Source organism: Nanorana parkeri, unplaced genomic scaffold (genome assembly GCF_000935625.1).
Source record: "Nanorana parkeri isolate BGI_ZX_2015 unplaced genomic scaffold, ASM93562v1 scaffold335, whole genome shotgun sequence".
Classification (NCBI taxonomy): Eukaryota; Metazoa; Chordata; class Amphibia; order Anura; family Dicroglossidae; genus Nanorana; species Nanorana parkeri.
This window is the reverse complement of record NW_017306603.1, coordinates 264,507-287,330: the sequence shown is the minus strand read 5'-3', so window position 1 is coordinate 287,330 and position 22,824 is coordinate 264,507. Positions and strand designations below refer to the sequence as shown.

At 41.1% G+C, this 22,824-nt stretch overlaps 1 protein-coding gene across 1 annotated transcript in view; it reads left to right on the top strand.

The window, feature by feature from the left end:
- Positions 1 to 22,551, top strand: part of NIN (ninein) — a 107,663-nt gene extending 85,112 nt beyond the window's left edge. Inside the window, exons 27-32 of the mRNA XM_018558362.1 lie at positions 547 to 726; positions 2,581 to 2,730; positions 4,755 to 4,856; positions 11,530 to 11,715; positions 20,423 to 20,530; positions 22,336 to 22,551. Coding sequence (XP_018413864.1) covers positions 547 to 726; positions 2,581 to 2,730; positions 4,755 to 4,856; positions 11,530 to 11,715; positions 20,423 to 20,530; positions 22,336 to 22,551 — 942 coding nt within the window. The remainder of the gene's footprint in view (positions 1 to 546; positions 727 to 2,580; positions 2,731 to 4,754; positions 4,857 to 11,529; positions 11,716 to 20,422; positions 20,531 to 22,335) is intronic.
- The last annotated feature ends 273 nt before the right edge of the window (positions 22,552 to 22,824 follow it).

Genomic DNA, 22,824 nt, shown 5'->3' with positions numbered 1-22,824 from the left:
TGAAAACAAGTGAATGAAAGGGGTGGGCAAGTAACAGTCGGGCTGGGTAGGAAAATTATGGATGATGCTGGAGGTCCTCCATCCTGGATACAAGGTGTGCAGTGAAATCAGAGTAAACTATTTCAGTCCAGGAGAGTTGCGGGTACAACTGTGCAAGACTGAAGGGAAGACCGGAGTTCAGTTTTAATCTAAACCTTCTGATTATATGCAGTAAATGAATGCTTGGGCTGTTCATATATTAAGAAGGCTCTCCAGCAAATATATAAAACACCCCTAAAATATATAAACACCAAATAAACAACGAGAATGCCTCTTATACAGTAAAAGCCCCAACTTGTGGGTGGTTAGGCATCACACACCTGGGTGGATATCAGATACTGAACATTGTTGGCCTGTGCCTCTCTGCAAGGGGGGGGGGGGGAGAATAGGAGGCATGGGCACTGAGACAGGTAAATATTGTGGTCTCTCCCTTTACAGGGTGCTTTGATATCTTGAGCATTTACTGTAGTTCTCCATTAAACATGTATGTTATTTTTCATCTCTCAGAAACAGGTCTTGGAAATGGCCATACAATCCTCAGGGCTACAGAACCAGCAGAAGAAGCAGTACTGGGATGACCTGGAGCAGCTGATGGAGCAGGAACAGCAGCTTCTGAGACAGGAGAATGAGCGACTGCAGAGGGAAGTTCACAATACAAAGTCTGACCTGGCACAAACCAGGGAGAAGGTATTGTGGGGAGCGTGCAATGAGAGATGGGGCAGAGCAACACATTATTTTTATGTTAACAGGAAGTAAAGTTTCCCATTGGAGAGTGTACTTGGCATAAAGGTTTTCTGTTTTCCTTAAATACAGAACAGCGTTGTACAGAGGGAAGAATGGGATTTTTATTTTTGGGTAGCGCCATTGTAGGTGGATGCCAGAAGAGATTCTCACTGTACCTGATGGCCCTCAGCAGCCTATGACTATGGGTAGCGCCATTGTAGAGTGATGCCAGAAGATATTCTTACTGTACCCGATAGCTCTCAGCAGCCTATGACTAGAATACCAGGAGAAATGCACAGGGATAGATTTATTGTCCAAACCAGCTATGATTGGAAAGGGGCACACTGTGAGCTTCCATTAGAATTCTCATGGTAGGTGGAAGGGAGGGCATGCACCAATCTCACCGCTCATAGGATACACTAGATGTAGCTATTGAAGCCCCAGACCATTTAAAATAGTCCAAATACTGCTTTATTCCATTAGGGTCAGGGGCCATTCTGGGGGTCCAACACTCGTCCCCTTCAGCAGGGCTTAATGAGAGAAATCGGGTATGTGGACTATAATTCGTGCAATCTGAAAGATGTATTGAGTTTGTGATGCGGTACTTAAGGCTTTCCCAGCAGTTGGTTTGACTAAAGGTTGCTGCCATACCTGCTCCTGAGAAGCCTGAACTACAACACAATACAACGTTCAAGCTGCACGGATTGTAGTTCACATACACAATTTCTCTCGATAAGCCCTGAAGAAGGGGGTGTGTTTTGGACCCATGAAATGCATTGGCTAACCTGCTTGAATGCCCCCTGACCCTAATGGAATACATTTGTATCTGGACTATTTGAATTAGTGTAGTGCTTCAATGCCCACATCTACTGTGTTCACTGCCAAGCCAAGAATACTGTGGAGATCCTTTGGATTGTGGATCAACCAGATCACACATGTTCACATCACTTAACTATTGCTGGATGAGAAACACCAAGAGAATAACTGCACTAGTCCAGCACTTATTTTCCACACTTCCAAATAACTGCTCATAGGATATCCGTGCCTTTACCTAACATGTCTGGTAAAATGATTATACATGTGAAGGACATGCCAGGTGAAGGTGCAGACCTCTTATGACATATGTGCATAGCAGTCAATCAGTGCATGTCTTGGTGATATACACGCCACTTGGTAGTATATCGGAGTTTATTGGATTCCGTGTGTTAACAATATTATATAAAGTGGACACTTGTTCCAGGATCGTATTTAACCAAATAGTACTGCTTGATGGCAGATCTACATGTTTAAAATGATTTATTTAGCAACAATAACAGTGAATCCATTTTATTGAAATTACAGTATAGCAAGTGGACATTTGCTACATGTAGTATTTACGTTTTTGGCTACATGGTGCATTTTGGACTACATGTATGTCTTTGCAGAATGTTGCTTCTATAGGCTATCTGTAGTACTTGATGAGAAATGATTGAAATATTGATATATGGCATCTTCTGGTGGGAAGATATGGTTTTCAATGTTAATACCATCCAAGCTTTTGGTGGCATGTACATTGTTCCTAAATGGTTTTAGGCTATTTATTTATCTGGGAATTTATATGCCATTTATTAAGCCTAAATTGATTTATTTGGGAATAATACGCCTTTTATTTTAGGCTATTTCCTTTTGATTTCTGAATATTTGTGATGATATTATATTGTTGACATAATCTGTTGTAGTCCTTCAAGGTTTTGTCCATTTGTTTTGCATTCCTTTAAAATATGTTTGTTGTCGCCTTACGTCACCGGTCTCAATGTTTTTCCCTTTCTGTGGTTGTAGGTACGGCAGCTCGAATCTACTGTAATTTCTTTGAAACACCAAAAACAGGGGAACCAATCCAGCCTGGTGAAAGCCTTAGAACATGAGAAGTCCAGCTTGAAAAGAGAGTGTGACCAGCTACAGTTAGAGCTAACATCTGCAAACAGGAAGGTCTGTTCTCCTACAGCTAGCCTGCAATGAACCTAATCTGTTAGCAAAATCTTCATCTAATGAGTAAACTTGGTTTCCATCAGAGACTGTAGATGGCAGAATGAGGAATGGTATTGTCAGGGTTATGTAAGAAAATTGGAATTCATACAGGACTGTATGAATGGTCTGTGTTGACCATGGCAACTATCCAGTTACTATTCCTCCAGCACTGGTTATTAAAAGGGTTCCAAATGAAGGCCCTTTTCTATTTCTGTGACCATTCGAAGTAAATCAACCCCCTATGTCTCCTTTTTTTCAAGCAGTGGTATGCTCACGGTACAATCCCACTGCTGCTTAATAATTGGACCCCTTAATCTGTCTGGGTTTGGTGGGTTATGGAATGTTCATGGCTCCCTTGCAACCCCTGATAAAGCTTTCTTTAGTGGGCAGTTTGTTGGCCTAAATGTATTTTGTCCGACATAGACTGGCCCCTACAGTGCTTGTAGTTTTCCCTGTAGTCCATAGGAACAAGCACAGGAGCAACTTTATTTGTACAGCGCTCAGTGTAACATTGTTGGCCTGATTGCTGCATGTCGGAGTGAGAGAATCTGCCTTGCAATCCCCTGTACTGCAGAGCTCAGACTAGGAAAGACAGAAGCAGCATGAGGAGCCAGTCAGTTGTGCTTTAGTACTTGTGTGCCAACAAGGAGCATCTCATAGGGAGAAAGATATCAACTCGACAGTCTGCTACCTCTCCGTTCACTGTCCATTTTTAACCTGGGGGAGAGACGGGACTTGAAAGCCTTGCTTAACTGTAACGCAGCTGTGTAAATCTAAGGCGTAGATCAGGGGTGGGCAACACTGGCCCTCCAGCTGTGCTTTAACTACAAATCCCAACATGTATCTGCCTCTGGGAGTCATGACTTTAACTGTGAGTCTAGCAATGCCTCTTGGGACTTGTAGTTCCACCATACCTGGAGGGCCGGAGTTGGCCACCCCTGGACTCAATAGACAAAAATCCAATTCATTTGGCAGGTAAAAAACAATTCTTTACATGTATTTTGCTGAAATTCAGCTTTAAAGTCTGTAGGTGCCACAGAGGACGGGAGGTGAACACTGATCTGCCTTGTCCTACCTTGTTGCATCGCTTCATTTTAAAGGAGAACTATGAGGTGAGTGCTTTTCACTCACCTCATAGTTCTAGCCGACCTGTGACAATGAGACTGTCACAGGTCGGCTCAGTAGATCGGGAGGTGAGCGAACACATACCGGTGTTTGCTCACCTCTCGATCCTGTCACGGCTCTCTGCCATGACAGGGGACGGGCTGGATTTCCCACTCCGATCCGCCAGCGCTGACTGGCGGAACAGACGGGGGAGGGGGCGGGTACAGCTGGCTCTGCCTCTGGATAGGCAGAGCCAGCTGTCAGTCACGCAGCTGGGCGGATCCCGGCATAATTGTCGGTATCCGCTTCAGCTGTGGCGTCTCAGTATACCGTGAGCTGTAGCTCGCGGTATACTGAGCCTAGGGTGACAGGAGGACGTATTTGTGTCCTCCCGTTACCCTAAGGAGAACTATGGGGAAGATCCTTAACCCATAGTTCTCCTTTAACAACATAGTACATATGCAGTGAAAGTATCTTTTGCCTTTTGAATCTGAAGACAGAGAAACGATCTCCTGCTTGCAGACATTTCAAATGTTGTAAAATTTCTGCATTCAGCAACAATTACTTCCGATGGCACATTTGTGTGTATGCAGTACCACTTTTATATGAATGCGTTTGTGCACCTCTTTTGTACCAACATTTTACAGAAGGAGAAACCTTTCTTTTTATTCCGGTCAGGTACTAAACAAGTGTTTTTTGTCGGGTAAATATTTACTTATTGTATATGAATATTATATAGTCTTCTATCCAGCCAGCGAGTGGCGCTCTGGTCTTCTTTCCACATACGACTTTTTGTGTAACTTACCTGTGCTTGTTAAATTGGTTAGGAAAGTGATGTCTACGCTCTGCCTCTAACAAAGAAATGTCATTCTGAATTTCAGATTAGTCAGCTGAGCTCTCTTGAAAGGGAAATGGGAACATTGAAAATTGAGAATGAAAGTTTACGGAAAAACCAAGGGAAACTTGATGATCATCTCATGGAAGTAAGTGGTTAAAACCTCTGATTCATGATCTATAACGTCTCATCTTCATGTAACCTCAAAGGGTCATGTTTGAGGATTTCCTTTTAGATGAATCAGTCATGGCAATTTGTGAGGCAGTGATTTAAATCACTTGTGGAAGGTGGAGGAAAACACGACCTCACCTCTAAGGCCTTGTACTGTACATACGGGCTGCAGCTTTATGAGATCATTGTGCATTGCAAGTTTTACAAAGCCTTCAAGCAGCTTTTGTTGATGCCTTTTTAAAGAACCATTCAGCTCCAGTTTGCAAAGATTAAACCTAGATCTCAATGGGAGTGCTAGCAGTCCCTTTGAAGCACAAGTTTACTTTTAGTAAACATGTCCTTTAACAAAACATTTCCACTGAGGTGAGGCCCAGCCAGGGGCGTATCTGCCGCGAGGCAAACAAGGCGTTTGCCTGGAGCGGCAGATTCGCAGAGAGCGGCACCCCGGGTGATACTACCGTCGGCCTGGAGAGTGGACGGCGTGATGGCGCGTACAGACGGCGGGCGGCTGTTAAATACTTACCTTCCTCTATCGCCCCTGAGCAGCCCTGCCTAACACTTCTGTCTTGCTTCCAAAAATGTTTTTACTGGCTACTTCTCTTTGTGCACACGCACATTACGGCTCCATTTATTCTTAAGGCTGTAGTATGGCTTACCCATAGGAATGAATGGGGAGCACCAAGAAGAAAGGCCGTGGACTTCTTCCCAAAACCAAATAAAAAAAGCTCTTGGTGGTGGTCTACTTTAACAAGGAACACCAGCCTTTGAAGCTAGAATGGCCTCCACCATCATGGGAAGTCATTCCAACAGATTTTGGAACGCATCTGTGGGAATTTGTGCCCATTGAGCCAAAATAGCATATGTGAGGTCAGGTAGTGATGCTGGATAAGAAGACCTGGCTCACAATTGGCATTCTAATTTAATCCAAGGTGTTCAGTAGGGATAATGTCAAGGATCTGTGTAGGCCACTTTAGTTCCTTAACATTAAACTCCTCATGCCATGTCTGTATGGAGCTGGCTTTGTGCACAGGGGCACAGTCATGCTAGAACAGAAAATTACCTTCATCAAAGTGTTACTAGGTTGGAAGTGCACAATTGCCTTTGTATACAGTAGCAATAACTGTACACTTCTTGGGGAGTTGTCGTATGACGTCTGCAGAGAATGTTGTATTGCAGTTTCCTGATTTCAGATAATTTTGGTTTTTGTTGTTTATGAAATATTGTATTTGTTTCCTTGTTTTGTGCCTTCCCTGTGTATAGACCTCAGGAAATCTCAGAGATGGGTGCAGTTCTGATTCTGAGATATATGGTAAAGTTTGCTCTTCCTTTAACACTGCATGGCCATGTGTCCTCCAAGCTGATCATCCTCTCCATATTCCATTCCTCTTATCAAGGCTCAGCATCTCCATAGATCATGTCTTGGTGTTAATCAAAAACCACAAGATTTTTTTTGCTCTCTCTCAGTTTATGTGAGGAGATGAAACCTGTTACCAATTTCAGGGAATACTATGGGGGACTTATTCCAGATTAACACAATGACTTCTGCTGAGAGAAGTAGGGGACTGCAGGTGCTGACTATTAATGAAACAAAATTGCCAAATGCTTGACTGTCTGACCACAAATGTTGAGTCTAAGGCCTTGTTCACACCAAATGCAGACCAGATCTGCATGAGTTTCTGCACATGCACTGCTGTGAGTTGTGCCGCATTTTGTGATGCGTTATATATATATAATTTTTAGTTTAAAATGGCCTTTCAGTGCTTTCCAGGGCGTTTGCATGCGTTCCAGAGAAGGTAAAATAGGGCCTGCTGCAGTTTTTTTACCTGCTCTGGACCTGAACGCTGCAATGTGAACTGGAGCTAAAAATATAATTGTAATACATTGGATGCAGTTTTGCTCCGGTCTGTAACTGCTCTGCTCCTGGAACGCGCTTGGTGTGAACAAGGCCTTAGACCAGCAACAAGCATCATTAAATAGGATGTCAGTTTATCTTCACTTTTTCTGGGGACAGTGACTGTCAACCTTGAAGCCAAAGTATCAGCAGGACAGCAAGAAACTAGTATTCTAAAAAGGAGAGGTCAGCAATGGCAGCCCCCATTATGCTGCCATGACCGATTCCCTTAAAGTGGAAGGGGCTTGGGTTTTCATTATTTCCTTTGCATTCATTTCTTACTTCAGGCAAAACCTTTCTAGTTGTGGTTAGAGAGGAGGAGGGTTTAGAACCTTTGGTGGGGTTTTTTTATTTTTTTTTATTAGTTTTGGGTCTGAATTGTAGAGATTCCCTTCACTTCCTGTCCCAGTGTCAAACCCAGGGTATCAGTCTCGATGACCTCGGTGTTGCCAAGACCAAAAGTGAAGGAACGCCCCATAAATGAGGACACAAACTGCAATTAAAAAAATCTCGCAATGGTTCTGACCTTTTCAATAGTCTGATTTAAAAATGTGATTTTTGCCTCTTGAGAGGTTTTTACTTCCTGTCCTCGACACTGCACCAGGAATGAGAAGAAAACTTTCTGAGATGCCAGTAAAGTCCTAGAAGAGGTTTTAATCAAATTTCTATCCAAACCTTAAAAAGTGGATGAAATCGGACTTTAAAATTATCCACTAAAACTACATTTTAGCACCTGTGTGTAAAACATCAAATGAGAGCCAGACCAAAGAAATGAGTTTCCAAAATCTTTTTGTTTGCTCACAACCATACAAAATAGCCAAAGGGTTTTGGGGGTACAAAGTTCTCCCACCTTCTTTAGGGCTTTCAAAATAAATAGGAGGCCGTTAGTCACCTCTCCAAGCTCACTCCTGTGATGGACTACAATCTCAATACAAATTAGTAAACTAAATCTGAGATTGTAGTCCATCACAGGAGTGAGCTTGGATCGGTGACTACTTTACAACACACACAGGGACCATGGGGAACAAAAGTAGCCCCCCTCCAGAAGGAAGGACAGTGTCAGCACCAAGATAATTTGAGGATCTACAGCCGAGTGATACATAAGCTACAAAATTGTTAATAGTGAAGGTACCTGAATGTATTTTTAGGATTTAACTCCTGAGTTTAGTGTCACTTTAGGCCTCATTCACACTGCCGCGTATATACGTGCGTATTGTACCATATGCAAATAAATGGCTCCATACACATAGCCGCTTATTTGCGTAGCGTATTAATGCGCAAAAACAGAATGGAACCGAGATGCGTCCGGGCAGCGCATTTCACGCGCATACGCATGTTTGCACATGTATACGCGCATACAGTTAAGATTTCCATTAGGAATGATGCATTCTGGGAATGCAAATAGTGCACGCATATACGCACATACGCTCGTATAGACGCAATATACAATTTTGCTTTGCGTTGTGTGTGAATGAGGCCTTAATGTTATTGGCTGAGTGATGCACTTTTTTTTGTTAATGTAACTATGTAGGTAAGGTAATTGAATGCATTTTTAGGATTTAACTGAGTTTAGTGTCACTTTAAGATTTGTCAATGCACATGCAGAAAAAGAAAAAGTTAAAGGTTATAAGAATATTAAAAAAACAAAAATCTGTTCTAATATGACAAACTAAATGAAGGAAACCGTTTCCAAAGTCGTAAAAAAGATGGCATTTAAAACTCAACCTAATTAGTGTTTTAAATTACATTATCTATTTATTAGAATATTTTTTAAAGTTGGAATCTATCCAGTGGTCTTAAAACTATAAACTAAATAACAAATTGTAAAAATATATTTATAACCATTCAAAAAATACAACCTCCCCAGATGCCAATAAATACTTAGTGATTCAATTTATGCCACTCAAGTAAAACTTTTTTTGTATATTGTATTTTTTTTTAATTTTTTTTTAAATAACCATTTTAAAAATTCGAACCATTCGGTAGCTAGGCATCAGCTGACAGCAGCATCTTGTGTTTGAGTGTGTTGCATGGTTTTTGACGTGCAGTGCGTATTGTCTGATGTGTAGTAAAACCATTGCTGCACGATTGTTCATCAAACATTTTCTCTGTCTGAGTACCGAGATTAATTTGAGAATTCTGCTCAAAGCAAAATATGTAAAGGTTGAAATTACAGGCCAATTCTATCCAAAACTAATATTTTAGTGTTGCTTCTTATTTCTCTTGGTCCAGTGGTGAGATTTTGTAATAAAGCTTTTCTCTGCTGCTTAACACAACAAAGGGCAGCTGGATTCCCATGACACCATCATTTGGCTTTGGGAATTGGTAATCCCCGGCGGATGTCTCACCAATTGGTTCCCCTGAGATCTAAAAGAAACCACACAAATCTGAGGTATCCATTTAGGACAGGGTTGGCCTTTAAAAGCAAAGACTAGTGAGAACTGAGATTTCAGCTTTTGTATATGCTCGCTGGCTGACACTGTTTTATTCTCTTTTGTGGACTCCACCAGCATTCCTGGCTCCATCCCCACCATGATCGTTATAAAGGCATATTTGGGTATTTTACTTCCCTCGATGATTCTATTATGTAAAAGTTATCCAGCACTCGGCTGTAACACTTCAACATAATACAAACAGATCCATGGTGATCAGCTGCAATAATTGATGGGTTTCATTAACAAGCAGGGTCATAACAGACATCAAGAAGCATCATTAATGAGTTGTGTATGCCAAGTACTGACTCGTAAGGCTCATCTAGCTTTATAAGTAAGCACTTAAAACACAGAACTTATTAGCACCCAAACTCACAAGACCAAAAGAAATCCAGACCATCACTTTTGGTTTTTTTTTGCTGTCTGTGTACCATTAGGGATATTTCCCTTCACTTCAGAAGATACAAAAAGGAATAAGAGGAAACTTAGTTGTCACTGGAACTGGGCTTTTAGGAAAATTTCCCCTCTATTCCCATTCTGGAGACAATTGTATCATTTTGATTCCCCTTCACTTTCTGTCCAAGTGACAATGACCACCAGGACAAATAGGGTGAATCTCCCTAGCGGCAACACGGACGGCAATAAAAGCCACACACACTGTCCAAAACTGAAAATGTTTTTTTTTTGTGCTATAGATGCACTTTAAGGGCCCATTTAAACTTCACATTGTGGTGACGCACACAACATGCTTTACTGTGTTGCAGTGCCATTCATTTCAAATTGTACCCCAATGCAACCAAGACAGTGCACCTGCATTGTAGTGCACTACAACGCATATTAGTGCATTACATTAGGTAACGTGTCGGGTACGATTTTTAGCGTGTTTAGTGGGCATTCATTTAATTGGGCTGCCTTAATGCAATGCACATTAGCACTGGACATAACTCACTGCAAATAATGTAATGAGCTCTAAAGATTCAGGGTGCCTGAAAACCTTGTATGGGTCAGCACCCACTGCAACAAACAAGTTGATTGGGTTATGAACAGTAAAGGTGCACAATGTAAGGGAACAGTAACCGCGTACAGGCGCTGAAGTTATTGACGTTTGGGCTGTGGCATTTGTACATTTATGCAAATTAAGATCCGTTTTTAATTAAATATTATGCATTTTCTTTACAAACCTGGTTAGTTGTGTTTTGGGGAATGTTTGCATAAAGTTAGTAGCCGCTCCCATGTTGACTATAAACTGAGTTTTTTACAATTTTTCTGCTTTGTAAAATACAATGCAGCAAATCCGGGAAGCCCTATAAAAGTCATGGCAGGTGGGTGGAGCTGGGAACTCAGATGGAGACTTCTAGGTGACTGGCTTTTTTTTAAGTGACCCTAAACTCAGGAGTTAAATCTTAAAAATGCAATCCGGTACCCTATTAACAAAAATGTATCTTATTTGTGTATCACTTGGCTGCAGATCCTCAAATCAATCTTGAGGCAAAGTATCGGTACTTGTACTCGGTCTGGAATGAATGGTATCGGTGCATCCCTAGTGCTGACACCTTACTTCTGGAGGGTGGCTACTTTTGTTCCCCATGACCCCTGTGTGTGTTTTTAAAGTAGCCACCGCTCCAAGCTCACTCCTGTGATGGACTACAATGTCATGTTTAGTTTACTAATTTGTATTGAGATTGTAGTACATAACAGGAGCGAGCTTGGAGCGGTGAATACAGTACAACACACACAGCGACCATGGGGAAGAAAAGTTGTCACCCTCCAGAAGGAAGGACAGTGTCAGCACCAATTCAGAGATGATTGGAGGATCTACAGCCGAGTGATACACAAATAAGATACATCATTGTTAATAGTTAGGGGAACTTGAATGCATTTTTAAGATTTAACTCCTGAGTTTAGTGTCCCTTTTAAGCAACCTACTTCCACTCAAAATAAAATAGTACCTTGGTATGGAATTATCCTTTTAAGGAAAGAATGGTCTTGCTTATGGCAAACTTCAGTTGTCATTGTTGCAGATTATAAAATAGATTGTTTGCTATGGGAAAAATTAGTTAGTGGGTTCTTTTCATTGATCCCATTTTTTTCACTCTGCCCTGAGAGATGTAAAAGGATGATGGGCCTGAATGGTGAAAAAAGACATGCAGGTATATTCAGTAGAGTAGTGCAAAGTGCATTAATCATTAACAACCAAATCGGAAAAAATCTACCAGGTTGGGTTTTAGTTATAGCACATATGGATGCTGCTCTTTGCACTGCCATTCTGAATAAGCCTAGGGGTGGAGGGTAATACAGATCTGTAATGTGTTCTGTATGTACTGCAGATGCTGCACTCACCGACCAGCCTGAGCCATAGCCACTCCCAGCTCCAGCAGCAAGCTTGTGCCACCGTGCCACGAGACCATTACTTGCAGATCCAGCAACAACTTCAGCAGGCAGAGCGGAGTAACCAGCAGCTGCGGGCGGCTCTGGATAACCGCAGCGCCGACATCAACCCTCCACAGGTTAGTGTGCTTCCCGTCCTCTCGCACTTTATTATTTTACACACACTGACTACACCCTATTAGTGAATTTTTTCTCTGGTTATGCCAGTTTCTTAGAGATTGATCCATTCATCATAGCATGCAGTCATTAGGCAACTACATTGGTGAATTTTACTCAATATTCTGTAAGTGCCATTGTACAATGCATGCCATGGAATGCAGGCCAACTCGCTTTTAAGTCTCAAAAGCAATTGTGTTTGTTTGATTTTTGTTCTTTGATGGTTTTTGATGCACTTTTTATGAGCAATAGCCAGCTTTAATTTTTGTTATTAGTAGAGGAATGACATTAAAACTGCACCTGTAACCAGACTATGGACAGTAAACTAACCTCTTTAGCTGCAGGCATTGTGGAGACCTTCATCTTCAAAGTTCACTAGCAGAAGTGCTAAAATGACAGCTCCTCTGGCTTTTCTTTCTCTGCCAGTGGGACTGCCAACCTGCCAAAATAAAAAAGAAACAGTATCTCTCCTGAACAGTTCCAATACAATATAACTTCTGTGAGCCCACTTTTTTTTTTTTTATAGAGCGAGGGCTGGGTTTTTCTATTCCTTTAAATTATTGGATCTTGTGACTTGAGCTGACAAAGAACTGCACTGCATTAAACTGGCCATACACCTATAGATTATCTGCAGATTTTCTATGGTCAGATGGAAAAAGTGCAACAGATTCCTCCATCTACGCTAAACTGTGTGGATGGAGGAATCTGCCGCTGGGCCAAGCTTCAGTTTTTTGCTAGTTGGCCCCGCTGGCTGTCCAAATACCTGAACAATCTGATTGGATGCAGGCAGTGTTCAGGTATTTTTAGAGCCGGCTGGGCCAACTAGCAAGATAGCCCTAAAGCAAGTCTGCATAAGAATTGAAGTTAGTGACCATCTATCAGCATGAGAAATACAAGCCTCCAGGGGTCCAATGGTAATCTAATGTGGCCCAATGAGCCTGGCGGCACTATATTATGCAAAAATCAAATTGAATGTGTTTTGGCCTACCCCCTTCAAATTCCAGCACTATACTGTTAGTCCTACAAAATAATGGGCAATGTTACTGACCTATATAGTAGGGGCAAAAACAACAACATACGGCCTACCCAAGTGGCTCAAGTTTTGGGGTTCTAAGCCCATGTTAGAAAATTGCCAATAGTAAGTGTAGGCAACTGTAGATATCTGTATTTTCAGGATGATGGCTTTTTACCAGTTTAGATTCCAATTTAGGGCATCAACATTTGGATATGATGGTCATATAGCAGACCGTTCATGTAATGTGTTGACCAGCATGGAGCTCTTACAAAATTCCAAGCAGTAGTGCCACACTCTACTCCTGGACCTGATTGTGCTGTGGAGTCAAAGTAAACAAAGCTAAACTGGTCAGGACTGGAATATGGTAACTACCATTCTTGATGTGTTTTCAAGTTGCATCCTCCAAGTTTATCTTTAATTGTCTGATTGGTAAGCCACTGACCTGGAACAAAGTGTATTTGGAGTTTGCTAACATATTTCTGTCCTTACAGGCTTCTTTTAAAGCCCAAATCAGTCACCTTAAGACACCATACCCAATACCATAGAGGTTCTTTTTACTCTGCATGGTCCCATAATAGAATGACCCTTGCCATCCATGCTCATTAACCTCTTGCTAATGCTAACACCTATTGACTTGCTATGATGTTGCTTTTTTGTGTAGATGTCATGTTGCATGTTTTAGTCTCTACTATTGTATAAATGTTTGTTTGTTTATTTTCTTTTAATTTAATTCTCTATTGGTCAACTTCCAAATTTTCTTAAGGCTACTTAGTGATATTGCTTCCTGGTGTGTACATTTTATGATTTTAATGATCAGGGAATGTATACCAAAATATAAAAATGAGTTCCAAATATAGAAGTTAAATACTTCAAAGATTACCAGGTCTGCACAGAAAATTAGATATTTGATTTTGAATATTCTGTGCAAACGGTTTCCCTGTTAGCAGACATTTTAGGCTAAATGATGCCTGCAAGTGCTAGCAAGCCATTTACTTTAATGGAATCATTGAGCAGGTTGTCAGCTTTGTGCAGACATTTTTCTCCCTCAAATATCTTCAGTCCTGGTAATCTGCTGAACATATACCAAAAAGAACGTTTTACAAAAACAACCAATCATCTTTTCAGTGACCCTTTTTTTAATTACAATATACTGTATATATGTTACAACATTCTGGTGCTAAATGGTTTAAGACTTCCTGTGATTCCTATAATTTTGTTCATTATTTGGAAGTTGACTAGACTTCATATTTTTGGGCATTAAATCCAAACAGTGCTGCATAACCAACCTTGATTTGATGTGTTGACGAGTGCAGGTTACCTCTATTCATGTGTATGAGATAGTTTGTGATGCATACATGGGCAATAACAATGGGGTACACTGTAATAGGTACAGGAACACAGCTGTGTGCTTTTTGTCCCATTCGATGTATGGCAATCGATCATACCCATCATGGTGAATAGAGGTTCTCTTGTAGTAGCATAACTTGTCATTAAATATGGAACTTGGCAGTTCCGACTCATTTCTTATGACTAGTCTCTATCATCTTTGCTTCTCTACTTAGCAAATCCTTCAGCCTGGGCAGGTTTGCAGGTCATAAACTGCACCTTAACTGGCTGCATACTTGTTCAGAGTCAAAATCTTACTAAGTAGGCAAGGATGAGCGTAACCGGCCCGCAGATTGTTCCTCTAAAAACAAGTTGGAAGTGTCAGCTCTTGGTTTTTCTGACCTGTTAAGCTCCCATTAAAACGAAGTTTTTTTTGATGCCCATCTACATGAAGCCTAAGGTAGATACTTGTTAAAGGGTATGTAAAGCCCAAGTCTATTTTTCAGTATGTATGGTATTATACCTCACTGTATACAGTTTTAAGCTAATTTTGTCACAAGGGATCCTGCAAGTATAAGTTCTTTTTTCAGGTTGGCTATACTAAGTCTCTGCTTTGTAATTGGCAATAACATTGTCAACGTGCCATATTTAATCTCTCAGTTGGCTGTTTGGCTGCTAATCAGGTCTGCAGGTCACGTACACACACTAGATGGGCAGCACCATGGCCACATGCTCAGGATCAGCAGACAACACTCTTGCTCATCACAAGGCAGCTAAGCATTCTCAGGCTCAAATAGAAAGTATTTGTTACTGGCAGGAGATCCCAGTATAGAAACTGTGCAATAGATTCATAAAAAAAAATGTCTAATAAAACTGTATACAGCGAGGCATGGTGCCAAACATACCAAAAAACAGATTTTGGGTTTACATACTTTAACTTGGCTTTGCATGCCTGGCACACTTCTACCACCAGAGGATAGCTGCCCATCCTGCATGTACAGTAGAGCTCATCCCCTGCTGCTGGAAGTGTGCCGTATTTGTTGTGACTGTGTCAAACCAGGGTGAAAAGTACCAATTGCATTTCTTCCTTCAGGCCTTGCTTCCGGAGCAACGAGCATTGCACGCTGACTCTTACAGACGGATTGGCCGCCTCTGAAAAAAACAAAAGTGGCTTCTAACAAGCACCTAACGCTAACCTACCTAACACACTACTGGCATAAGCTGAGAAACCTTGTTGAGAGCTGGAAGCCCAGCTGGCTTGGCTTTATCTTCTCTGTAACCTTTGCAGTATTAAAGTTTTTTTTTTCTAATCGCATGGGGGTTGGCCATTTTATGAGCCGGTTCATAAAAATATGAAGAGCTAAAATTGTCATAAGGGCTTAAACTGCAGCGTAGAGTTGGAGGACAGGAAACGTAAGCACTGCGTTTTGTTTTTGTTAACTTTACTTGCATCTTGGAGTTTTATTAATATCAAGCTTTCAAATCAATTGGGTTTGTCATGAAATATTGCTGATATGCTAGAACAAAACTTTTTACGCCATTCCATTTTTAAAGTAAATCTGTGATTGAAATCATCATAGGTATGAAATGAGTACGTCACTATTACCAAATAACATGTTAAAAAAAAAAAAAAAACTTTCTTGCCAGGAGTAGGAAATGCTGCTCTCAATCATGTGACTTAAAGCCTAGGCAAATATCACATGGTCTCCAACTAGAAGGCTCAGTGCAGATATTTTACATAATTAGAGGCTGCAGAATTATTTATTTCACAAACTGATTTATTTAATGAGCATTGTATTTCTCATGAAAAAAATAAACTGTATGCATAATTCTATTTAAGAACTAGTTTTTGTTTAACATTTAGCCAGTGTTTTTCATGTGCATAAAAAAAATTGGGTCCTCCAAATCAGTTGCCTCTTCATTTGTGCTTCTAGACTGCAAGCCTAAGTCACATCATTCTGTGCATCCTCATCATTGGAGGTCTGCAGAGATGCAGGACTTCCGGTCTGCATTTGCAGGGGCAGTCTAAAGGGGAAGAACGCTGACGGTCACAGGTTCTCGGCTAGGAGCAGCTTCCTGCACAGTTTAAACTTCTAGGGTGGTAATTAAAGCAACTCAAAGTTGAATGCAAAATGTATATCCTTGACTAGAGTTCACTTTAAACGTCTTCTCTGTTGCATGTTACCATTACAGGCTAGTGCCTCTAGATGGAGGCACTGGGGAAAATTATGGGAGATTATTTTTCTTTTTTTTTGTAACAAACCTCATAGAAAGTGCTAGTGAAATTTATGGGTACTTCATGGTATTTAGGATGTCTCCTGGATGTCTCCTCTCGCTATTCCTGTCTGCAATAATTAGCACAGTTAACGGCTAAAAGGGCTCCTTCTAACCCCTTAGGTAAGTGTTACATAGCATGATCCTCACACTGGGCCAACATATTTGGTTATGTATAACCTTAACTCATCTCGCAACTTACATTGCTACTACTGACCACTCTTGTTGTTGCCCCTTTTTCTGGTGCAATGCTTCTACTGTAATCTGTGAAAGACTTATGACCACATCATTAGGAGGGTACGGTGGCCTCTGATAGGTGTGCCTGCAGTTAAGTACAGCATCCTCACTAAAAACTGGCCTGGCCTCCAACTGAACCACGTAGGAGCAGTAATTGGGTTATTCAGTTCTCTCCGTTCCTGTTAACATTCTGCTCTTTGCAGAGCAATAGCCCCTTACCTTTTTAATAGTAGGAATGAGTGAGGCTTACAAATCACACTTCATCTTCTATACACGAGACAAGCCTTTCTCAACCATTTTTACCATAGATGGAACCTTTAAAAAAACATTCAGGTCTCAGGGAACCACTGCTTACTATTGCATATATATCTATATCTCACTGTACATTAGTGTGATCAGATAGTTGTAAATATAATGATATACTTGGCAGTCCGTATTAGAAATGTTGTGATTAAACATGGAGTAAAACAAAAAGACCAAAATTAATTTTTAGCTTGCGTTCAAAGTAGTCGCCTTACTTTAGTGGTCAATGGGAGAACAACTACTACTTGCTTTGCTGGTCACAAGGAGAAGACCTCCCTTACAGATACCGGCAGCTAAAAACATAATTGGTGTCAATGGTTGCTTACCAGAAAGACAAGGAAAGGTTCTATTGATCCCACTCCGCTGAATGATTTAGGTCCAGGACTATGTAGGCACCATGAGGCAGGCAATAAATCCACCATTGCTCAAGGAATTCCTAGAAACCTCCTGGAGGAACCCTGGTTGAGAAAGGCTGCACTAAAACCTTCATAACCAAGTGACAATGCAAGGGCAGTGCCTACCTTTCCTTTTGTAGCATATTTTCAACCCCACTATAAATGCTGCACTTTAAAGGTTACCTTTTAATGGGTTCAACTTCTTATATTTGCTGCAATTATCTTTCAAGGTCTTGGTGAGCTGTATAGGTAACATAATAACTAACTACAACTTTAGCTCACAAAATGGCCACCCCCCACTATATGTAGGTGACATGGACACTTTACGTACATTGTAATTACTGATGTAGAAATACTTTGTGTAAAATACCTTTTATTTAAAAGAATCTGGTTTTTGTTTCTAATTTTATGTATTTATACTATTTATTAGATATTCCCTTCTACCTGAAGTATATTTTTGTTTTCTTTTTGTAATATTGTAACCTTTTTCCATTTGAAAGACATTTTTATACCAGGCACATGGAGATTAATGGGCCTATTTTTATGGGATTTTGTCTAAGTTTGTAACATATTGGGGGGGTTTTTGGGGAAAGAAAAAAAAAAAAGGAAAAATGTTTTGATGCTATTGGAAAATAAAAAATTCTTTTTAACTATTTTCTGGTGTGTTTGTTAAATCAGCGGATTGATTCATGAATGCAAAAAAAGCAAAGCAACCAATCTGAAAATTGTCTCTTAACTGATCTGAGCGTAATGAACCGAAATTTGATTGGCTATCATGAGTTTCTCTAACTGCCTATATAAATATGCCAGTATATGTTTAATGTGTGCATTTTTTATTTTTTGTCCCTGTTCAGTAGGTTTTCCCTCATTTACTTACACTCCAATGGGGCCTAAACAAAAATCACAGAAAGGGGGAAAGACTGACAATATTTTCACTGTGACAACCGCTCTCCGCTTTTCTGGGTCTCAGAAGGAAGAATGCAGTCGCAGCCAAAAACTGGACAGACTTTAAAGCAGAACTCCGGGCGAATTAAATCTTAACCTTTGCAGTGGGGCTACCCCGCTAGTTTTGTCTAAGGAGCTAAGATAAAGTTAAACTCACCTGAATGGCAATCCAGGGTGGCTCCTACACTGCTCACCCGCAGCCTGTATACTGTATAGAACATGCTGATTTGGCACGAAGGGGGAGCATTCTAAGAGCAAGCCAGGATCATGCTTTGGGTATGTATAACTTTTTTTTTTTTAGCTCCCTAGACAAAATGAGCACTCAACTCCATAGTTCTGCTTTAAAAGGAGAACTATGAGGAGTGATTTTGACTCAGCCTCTTAGTTTGAGCTGACGTGTGATAATGAAACTGTCACATCAGCTCAATAGATCGGGAAGTGAGCGAATACATACCTTTGCTCGCTCACTTCTCGATCCTGTCCCTGCAGAGAGCCGTGACTGTCGGTCACGGGTCTCTGCAGGGATTTCCCCGATCCTCCAGCGCTGACTGGCGGAACGGATGGGGGCGGGTACAGCTGGCTCTGTCTCTAGATAGGCAGAGCCAGCTGTCACTCACACAGCTGGGTGGATCGTGACAGTAATGTCGGGATCCGTCCCGGCTGCAGCGGTCTCAGTATACCGTGAGCTGTAGCTAGCAGTATACTGAGCTTTGGGTCACGAGAGGATGCTAGTTTGTGTCCTCCCGTGACCCTTAGGAGAACTATGGGGAAAACACTTACCCCATAGTTCTCCTTTTTTAACTCTCCTCTAATCTATCAAACCAAAAATGACAGTCATTTTGGTGTCACCCGGGTGCGGGCTGCGCCCCCCTTGTGACGCCACTGGTCAAGATAACAGCAGTCCAGAGCATGCATTTGGCTGCCTTAAGAAGGGACTAGAGTGGAATGTATGCACATTAGCCTTGTTAATATGATTGTTTCTAACAGACTCAGGATGAACAGAATCATTCAGGTGCTACTGATAATAAATTCCACAGCAATACATAACATATCAATAAGTATAAAAAGATAATACCTAAATAGGATGTATATTAAAGTAAACCCTAAGCAATCCAAACTGAGCATATAATGAAGAATACATAAGTAGAGGTTCAGTTTCATGCACATTTTAAAATTGTTCGTACATCTGGATATAGGCAATATCAAACAAAGCCTTTGTATTTGAACACAGTACTGTACTGCAAACTGCTACGTTTCACCTGCTTTCCCTGCAATGCAAGCACATCTCCATAAGCCTTGTTGCATCCAAAAGAAACAAAGCAGGTCAAATGCAGCCTCATCCAAAGTGAATGGGAATCTGCTGACCTGTGCTTTATGAGCTATTCAAATGCATGAAACCAATGCCTGTGTATGTGAGCTCCAAGTGCTTTGCAAAACGCAACATATTCTATAAAAGCCAATCATGTCCCTGTGCCTTTTGAACCTCCCTACTGCTCTTTTAGGCCCCATTCAAACCTCAGCAATTTGAAGCTCTAACAGAAGCATGCCAACGCTCGACGCTAGGACTTACATTGGGGTTCCATAGGACCCTGCAAAGGGAAAAGAGCCATCCTAAAATAGGAAGTCAGGGCCCAACTGATTCTGCAGGAAACAAACTTTTAAACATCAAGGAGCAGCATCCATTGTAAGTGATTTAATCAGCATTTGAATTGACGTAAAACCTTTTGACTTTAATATCACTTTATTGTGATGGGCAGTCTCACTGGCCAATAGGGAATTTTAAATGAAATCGCCCAAGGCAGAAAATGAGGCACACCATTAAATGGTCAAGGGGGAAATAAAAAAAATACAGTATTGCCTCTGTGGACATGATTACATGACTAGGAGTCTTGTACATAATGTAGGGAGCGGCACCCCATGGCACAGAAGTGGATGTATATGCAAACATCTGGCCTGTGTCTCATATGAGGGGAGGCCACATCCCATCCTATGTTAATCACTATTACAGAACATGCAGCAGGAACAGGGAACATTCACCACATAGACAGGTAAGAAAAAGCCAGCAGGCAATTGGACTAACCTGCACACATCACAAACTTTAATATAAGCTGTGGATGGGCTGGCCCTTTCAGTGCAGTCCACATTGCATAATAACACATGTCTCTTATACAGGATGACCAGGAGGAGAGGCTGCTGAGGAAAATGGAAGCTCGTATGATCGATGTAGAGCAGAAACTCAGAATTGTAAAGATGCTTCTTCAGGAAAAAGTGAATCAGCTAAAGGAACAGGTAATTTCACAGTCTGCCAGAAAAATAGAAACCCTAACGTTGCAACAAAATCGAGCCCATCCTTGCCATTTGCAGATATGAAACTACATGAATAAGGATGCAACATCAACTCAACTTCTACACTTGCTCTGAATGTAAATAGATTACTAAGGATGCGTAAAGTGTCACCTAATAAGTCTTGTAAAACATAAATTGCCAGCATGAAGAGAATGACCATCACCATAATTATATAGACCGTCAGCTCTGGGCTCTTGATCACTAAAAAGACCTGGTCTGGTCTGATTAGGTCTGTTTGCAACTGTAACAGCACAACTCAAGGCATTGCATAATGTCTTTGGAATACAATCAAACTTAACATCTGCTCAATGGAGCATCCACACTTCAATCTTTCCAAACGGTTTGTTATAATAATCTGCATTAGCCGTCTATATGATTGACTTTGGTTCTATAGCATTTTGGTGCTAAAGTGGCAGTTGTTAAGCCGCCATCATTGACCTAAGGCCATCCAATGTAATGCTGAGCAGATGTCTTTCAGGAAGCTGAGGGGTACATTCATAAAACAGCAGCATGGTCTTACAGCCAACCCTTTCGCTGCTAAGGACGTACGGCATATTTTTTTAACATAAGTTGCTTATTTACAGTTTTGCGTACCGTAATTTTTTTACCTTTTCGCAAAAAGGCGCAATTTCAAATTTGCAAATATTTGTTATTTATTAACTCAATACAGTTTTATCTTTTAGATTGTCTGAAAATTATTATTTTTTTGTGCGCTTATACTAATTTTAGTGTGTTTTATCAATTGAATTGTGTATTTTTATCGGTTTAATATTAATTTGAGAAACATTTGCGCAATTATCGCACGGCCTACAAATTTAGTATCACCATCTTTTTATTCTACCGGGCCTGCGCTTTCAGAAAATATATGGTTTGGGGGGTCTTTTACAAACGCTAGTAACGCAGCAGTTGAAAATCAAATCAATAGGAAAAAATTGCAGAAAATTCAAAAATGGCTTGGCCAGCTGATTTGAAAAATGTTCGAGGGCTTGGCAGCGAAAGGGGTATTGGCAGCCATGCCAAACTCTTTAGAAAAGTACAGAATTTTTTTTTCTTTCCAAAGTACAGTTATGTCCTTAACAAAAGAGCATTGCTCTTTTGTTAAGGAGGTGAACCCAGTCATGGCCAGGCCTTTTTTCCCCAAACAGTTCTCTCTGCAACATTAAAATAGAGCTTCATGGGACAACGCAGGTTCCACATTACAAACTGTGTGTTATTACCATGGGCAGACGTTATGTCATCCCAGGCTGGCCAATCAAGATAGCTGAAGACTCTGGACCCGGAGGTCCGGGCAAAGAGGTCATTGGTGGAGTAGCGATGGAGATTACGGACATTGCAACGCTGGAGGAACACACTTTGGGAGACAAGTGTGCCATAATTTCCAACTATGTATGTGCATATTTATACATTGTGGCAAGAGCCCCGGGGGAACCTGTGGGTTCAGATCTGCTTAAAACATGTGCATGTGGTCATAAATCATGTAAAGGCTGCCACATGTTAGTTACATGGCGCTTAACTCTTTTGGGGGGAAAAATTTGTTTTTGGCCTTAAACTTCAATGGGAGCATAATGTCCATCTCTCGCATCTAACAACGTCCCCTCCTCCTAGTTTCCAGCTTTCAAACAAAAACTCTCAAGCCTGAAGAGCGCTTAAAATCGCCTAATAATGCTCAAGTGTGAATGGGGGCTTGGGTTTAGATCTACTTTAATACACAACTGTTCACATGAACACTGTACCCTTCTGTTTTCTAGGTCACCAGGAACTCCACGGCAGAAAGCAAGATTAAAGATCTGTTTGTTGAAAATTCCCAGCTGCTCAAAGCTCTGGAGCTGAGCAAGCAAAGGCAGCAAACGGCAGAGAAAAAGAACTACTTTCTGGAGGAGAAAATCTCTGGCCTGAGTAAGATAGTAAGGGACCTAAGTCCGGACAGCCCCAGGGCCGGACACTCCCGCCAGCGCAGACCATAGACGCTGACCACATGGTTCTGGAATTGCTGTGCTAATTTATTTTCATAGACTGCCTTGTAACTTCAACAAGAACTATGCACTACAGTCAGACTTCAATCCTCACTTTATTTCAAGCTGCAGTTCTACGGAAACCTGTCAGATCAGATTGAGAAGATGTATTTTTTCAAAGAAATTAGCCTGCAAAACCTTTTTGTTTCTGCTACTTAGAGGACAGGTACACTTTAACTGCCACAGGAAGTGCAATGTAACCCTGATGTCACTGCCATATTTATG